The 6,725-nt window shown below is 31.9% G+C and overlaps 1 protein-coding gene across 1 annotated transcript in view; it reads left to right on the plus strand.

Annotated features, from left to right (window-relative positions):
* Positions 1-1,182: 1,182 nt before the first annotated feature.
* Positions 1,183-6,725, plus strand: part of LOC106469813 — a gene marked incomplete at its 5' end in the record, with an annotated part of 18,117 nt that continues 12,574 nt past the window's right edge. The window contains 4 exons of the mRNA XM_013930322.2: positions 1,183-1,444; positions 4,491-4,754; positions 4,988-5,164; positions 5,374-5,569. Coding sequence (XP_013785776.1) covers positions 1,183-1,444; positions 4,491-4,754; positions 4,988-5,164; positions 5,374-5,569 — 899 coding nt within the window. The remainder of the gene's footprint in view (positions 1,445-4,490; positions 4,755-4,987; positions 5,165-5,373; positions 5,570-6,725) is intronic.

Consider the following 6,725-nt stretch of genomic DNA (forward strand, 5'->3'; position numbering starts at 1 on the left):
ACTTGTGTCGCTAAAGTTTCGTCGGAACGAAGTTACGGAAAGTTAATTAACAAACGGAGACGTAACAATATGTATTATTTTGTTTTTAGGAAAGTTAAAAACCACTTTTCGTCTGTTTTAATGTACCTAGAATTAAATTACCCTTCTTACTTTGTTGCAGAAATGTATCTAAGATTAATTTAATAAAAAGGAAAAGTCAATTAGAAACAGACAAAATAAAGTTTAGTTGGCTTTAACAAAAAAGGAAAATTAATACAGTATATTTAATAGCCACACTTTATAAAGCAAAATGTTAGACAAGTTGTGTGTTTTTGAATGTAATAAAAATAATTTTAAAGATTAACATATACTGAAAGTTGTACTAGTTTTTTAATATTAAGATTAAGTGGAATATACTTGTCCTGTCCTAGGCTCCTAGCTAATTTAGACTCTAGTTTATATTGTTTTTTAAGATCTTATCTATAATATGGAACTTCACTGTTAGATACACACGACTGTTTTAATTTAAGTATAGCGCGAGTGTTAAATTTAGTTATTTTCAGATGCTGTCATTTATTGCAGGTTTGTTTACGTAACTGTGCAAGTTGTACATTGTGTAGTTCAATTGTTGTATTATTGTATCATGTTACTAGAACATTCTAAGTTTTCTTGAGTATTATTACATCATATCTTGTAGTGTGTGGAAAGTTCTAGGCCTCAGTTGGGACATATATATATATATATATATATGTGTGTGTGTGTGTGTGTCTAAAATGTAGTTCAAGCAAGACAAAGTTAGTGAGAGATATAATCAAATAGATCTAGACTGTGTGTGTTTATAAGTTTAGCTGTACAGAGCGTATAGTGGTGCTTTTTTAAAAAATGCAGTTATCACAGATAGTATTGTAATAACAAGGTAGAAAATATTAATTTGTCTTATCAATTGTGTTCTAGAGTAATTGAATACACTTGTGTGGACTTGTTAGTGCATACTCTTTTTATAGTTTTTCTTGCTTAGAATTCCCGATTTAAAAAATCCATTAACATAGAAATCCAACTTGTAACATAAATATATACTTTATGCCACATTTTCTGTATGGTTTTAAGAATTTTGTTTTGTATAGATGATATTATTATTTTTTCTCAGGTAAACTACAAGACATTTTTTAAATTTCATATAAAGTGACCATTTCTAATTTTTAGGCTTGCAAACATGGATTAGTACAGCATCTAGAACATCTTTTGTTTTATGGAGCAGACATAAACTCCCGCAATGCCAGTGGCAACACTCCTCTCCATGTGTGTGCAGTAAATGACAAAGAAAGTTGTGCTCGAGTTCTGCTTTTCCGAGGTGCTGATAAAAATGCCTTGAACTATGCTAACCAAAGTCCATACCAGGTAGCAGTGATAGCAGGAAACCATCATATGGCTGAAATAATACAAAACCACAGGCCTGAAGATGTGGGTAAGGGTTACACATTCAATTTTTAGAAACATATAAATTGCAATTTATAAGTTAAACATTTTCTTTGGCAGTATTATTGTGAAAAACACAATTTGGATCTAATAAATCACTGTATTATAAGAGTATGATTGCAGGAAGTTGTATTTAGTTCATTACTTTTTAAATAAAATATTATCATGTAAGTTGAAAGTTTTTAACTAAGTTATGTTGGAAATTGTGTAACATTTATGATGTTATGTAACATAATAGCATTCAAATTATCGGCAAATTATAGTATTACTCTTCATCATTTATTTAATTTTTTTACATATATATTATAATTATTTATAACTTAAGAGCAGTTTGAAATGTTTTAAAGCTTATAACTGTTACTGGCAATACATATTTTGTTTATAACAGTAACAGAAACATCAAAGGAAGTATTGTACATTTTGTAACATTTTACCAAACTTTCGACAACCTAAAATACATATAGCATTATGGAGCTACAGCTAAGACCAGCAAAGAACTTTCAACCACTTCATTTTTTCAATAATTTTTTATATTTTTGGTGTTTCCAAACCTTCATGTACAACTTTCTTTTATATTGTTACGTCTCTGTATGTTTGTTTGTTAATTCTTCTAAGATACAAGTCCTTTCTTTACAAAACTTGTTTATTCTTCTTCAGTACAACTTTGTAATGTACATAACTTTTCACAGTTACACACACTATAGTTCACAACGATTCACTCACTTTCTATCGCGCTTAGACTTAATTGTCCGTCCCCGCAAACTATAGTTCCGATCTCTGTGTCTGCTATCCTCAGTTCCCGCCGACCCTTTCTCTCTGCCTGCTTCGTCTCTGCCTCCGTCTCCACTACTGCTTCGACTCCGTCTCCCCCTCTCTCACTGTCTAGCGCACTTATATACGATAATACTGCCTGTTCTAGAAACTTCTAAGACTCTCAACACGTGCTACCAGCGTCAATTGACTCCCGCTGTCGCAACACACTATGGAATCTTCTAGAATATTCGTCACGTGACCCCGCTGTCGTAACACACTAGCGAATCTTCTAGAATACTCGTCACGTGACCCCCACTGTCGTAACAATATAGTTTTTAAAGTTCCCGTAATTCTCACATTTTTTTTACATGTACCACAATCTAAGTAAAAGGTACAATGAGTGAAATCTTGTTGATATTGGTTCCAATAAAAAAAAAAAAAATTATCCAAATCTATCTAACCAGTATAATTTCTTTTCTGTTATTATTTTAACATGCTCTTATTTGGAAGAAACATACTAAGTTGCATATAAAATCAAGATAAAACCCCAAAATGGACATAACAAAACGTAAAGTAGAAAATAAAAGTAAAGAGACATAAATATAATTGCAAATGGCCTTTTGAAATAAAATCTAAAATAAACATAATAGATGAAAGTGAGGAAATATATTGTATTGTTACTGAAGAATTTGATTAGTTTTTATTTTATACAATTTTATATTCACTATTAACTGAGCCTAGCAACAGATGTGTTTTAACTTCACAGATAACCTGTACTGTACTTGTTTGTTTACAAAATTGAGAGACTGTTTACTGCTGATGATAAATCATTTTAAAAATATACCAGTTTATTTCTGTGTAATCTCTTTTTTATATTCTTATTTGTATCACATTTTAGATATAATACTTTTTGTAATAAGATAATCTTTAAAGTTTATATCAAGAAAAATGTTAATGAATCAATTAAAATGGATTATAATTTAAAACAGACAGTCTGGTAACACAAATGGTTGAATATGTTGTATAAGAACAATCTTGGAGCCTTACCACATCAGTGCAGCTCATGGTGTCACATCCAGTCATGGTCTATCTCACAAATGTACATCTTCAAAATAGCCCTGAAGTTTAGATTCCTTTGCAAAAGCCTCTCTTATAAGACTTTCATGTCCAAAAGACAACACTCTTTCCAGAAAGCCTTCCATAATCTATCTAGTATGCAGTGACAATGGTTTTCCAGGCCTTTCAACAGTCCATTTGTACAGAAGTCCAGATATACTGTATACAGTGATTTATCTGGTATGTCATTATATGGAATAGTGTGAATACTCATTTCATTTTCCTGTTGCTTGGGATATATGACATTGAACAGGAAGATGTCTGGAAGCCTTGTCTTAGTGAATCAATACTCTGTTGGCCTCATTTCCATTGAAAGCTGGTATTTCTGAATGGTGCAAAAAGTCTAGAACATTGGTCTTATAGTAAGCAGAGTTCATCTTGATTTTTTTATCCACTCTTCTGATCCCTAATTTGCCACTTTGAAAAAGTCTTGCAACATGCTGTGTGCCACATATAAAAAAATTTTCTACTCATTTTCCAGTTAAAAGTGGCATGATAGTTGTTGTTATCAAGGTACACATATGCTTCATCAAGTGTCACCATATACTCTCTCTTTCCCCAAGTAGGTACAATTCATACATTTTTCTACAAAGGTCTTCCTTTCCTGGATATGTCATGAAATCACTTGTGTATGCATGACTTGTGTCACCATTCCAGATGGAAATTCCTCTTAATTATGTTGTGTACTGTTGCCTAGGATATGTGGATGATTTTTACCTTTGTTGACCATGGCTGGGGTAAACTTGTTTAGTGTCTCTTTCTGGATGGTCCTGGTTCCCCAAGTTGATTCACATTCCTTTATTTTCCAATGTCATTAAGTACACATAAGGACACCCCTGTCTTGGAAATTCCAAATCCCCAACCATTTTTATGATCTGTGTGTATGAATATTTTGCATTAGGAATGGCTGTTACATACCCTTCCCAAAAGCGATAAATATTTGATGACATCACTCTATCTAGGAGGTGCCAAACAATATCAAAATGTAGTTTTGACACTTGCCATTTCACAACTTCATACTGGCTGTAATTGTCACATGACTTACTGATTTGCAAATGTAATCTTTTTTAATATAATGTACTCAACCATCTGTAAAAATGCTGGTTATAAACTTTGAAATATCATGTTTCTTAAATTATTTGTTATTCATAAATTTTCTGCTACAGTTCCATACAGAGAGACTCCAGAGTATAACTTTCGCAGGCGGGCTAGTATTGCAGCTGTGGCAGCATTTAGTCACACTGACAGTGAATCACACCTTGATTTGGCACTTGGTGAAAAACCACCCTCTCCATGTCCCTCCTATCGCTCACTGCCTCCATTCTCCTCTGCTTCCACAATCTCAGAGACATCAACTGGTTCCTCATCCACCTGCACACAAATTAGTGGGGAAGATAGTGAAGATACAGCATCAGCAAGCGTGATAACAGGTATTTTTTTTAATGTAATTATTAAACTTCCTTCTTTTGAGGTTGGGAGCATGTAGAAACTGATCTGAAAATAAAAGCAGGGGTTAATATGATGTGATTGTGCAACACTAATTCAAGTAATTCAACAGGCTAGTCATGTAACATAACAGAAAATATATCCAGAAACCTTAATTGCTTAATAATTAAAACTATATAAGTTTTCATTCCTTAACTTTATTTTATTTTATCTTCAGAAAAAAGTGTCACTAGTGATTCGTCAGGTGTGTGCACAAGTAACAGTGGTGCAAGTGAATCTGCTACTGAACATGGAGACAGCCCCATCCTTCCTGGCACTACATGTGTATGTGTGGAGGATTATTACCCATGTAGCCCTGGTAACCTTCAATTAACAAGAGGAGATATTGTAGATGGTAATTTTTTTCTCTCTCTTGGCTAATTTCTTTTTTGTACATTTTTACATCGAATATTTTTACAAGTTTTAAATTACTTGCTTTGACTTGGATTTTGTCTTTACTTTTCAAGTTTTTATATTTTAATGTATGCTGAGGTCTATCTTCAAATTCAAAACAATTTGTTAAAAACCTGAGTTTTATATATTTTCCACTTGTTTTTTTAATAGTTATTGGTGTCTCTGACTGTGGATTGCTTGAGGGTAGACTCAGAAATGGACTGGAAGGTTTATTTCCAGCTTCAAGTGTTCAGGAAGTTAAACTGAGAAAAATGGAAGTCCTGCCTCCAAGTGGCCAACCTCGAGTAGAAGGACGAAGAGAACTGAATGCTAGAAAGATTAACACTATTCCTAGACGATGGAAAATGTAAGCTCTTTGCCTTTTGCTGTTATTAATATAATGAACTTAGTGAGAAGAATATATTTCTTTTATAGTTTTTTTACATACCTTATAGAGAAATTCCAAGTAAGATTAAAAAAAAAAACTTATTCTCCAAGACTTGAACCCAGAACTTCTGACTTGTAGAGCAGATAATCAACCATTTAGATGTAAAAACTTAAGTCTGTCACCATTAAATATAACAATTATATTATCTCCCACTCTTTATATCAATAAGTTGACCAGACACCCAAAGAATCATAATCTCCTTCATTCTGCTTCTAGCAACAAATATTGCAGTTTAATTATGTAACATTTTAAAATATCTCTCAAATCAGATGATGATTTTGGACATGTATCTTAGGCTATACCCATGGACTGAACTCATTTCAAGCAATTCATACAATAGTGTTACATTATCATTCTACTTATTGATAAGGATTAACTTTATAATAATTGTCTCTTTTAATAAAAACACTTATAAGAGCAAAACCTCCATACCCAACATTGTTATACCGTACTATAGCACTCGGTTTCTTAAATATTAATGAATAAGTAAAATATTGAAAAATGTCTTTAAAACTGGTACCTGCTCTTAACTTATCAGTAGGCTTGTGCAAAAAATGTAATTATTCAAGAGGGAATTAGCTCAATATTGTTATGGTCATCAGAATATGAATAAAGTGCTATCTGGTGGTCTATGATCTCCACAAGATATAACGTGTCATAAAAATAGCTTCATTTGAAGTTATTCTTTATTCTGAAAAATTTTCAAGAAACAATAATTGTGTACCTTTTATTCATAATTATCTAGATTTTATTTTTAGACTTACAAAATCCACATGTATACTCTATTTCTTATCTCATTACCAATTCTTTAAAATTACTTATAAAAAATATTATTTATTTTTTTTTGCATATTAAAGCCAACAGGAAAGTTTGTGTAATAAGTAATTGCTGAGAAATAATTAATTTATTATTAATAATAGGTAGGCATAGTTTACTGTAACCAAAAAATTATATCCTGTATGTTCATTATTGCAATTGATGTTCAACAACCAGATCTTTTGTAAGCACAAGAAAATAAAATATTGTTACGCCTCTGTGTTCGTTTGTTAATTTTCCGTAAAAATTATTTCCGAAG

The sequence above is a fragment of the Limulus polyphemus genome, unplaced genomic scaffold, assembly GCF_000517525.1.
Source record: "Limulus polyphemus unplaced genomic scaffold, Limulus_polyphemus-2.1.2 Scaffold3667, whole genome shotgun sequence".
In the NCBI taxonomy this organism is placed as follows: domain Eukaryota; kingdom Metazoa; phylum Arthropoda; class Merostomata; order Xiphosura; family Limulidae; genus Limulus; species Limulus polyphemus.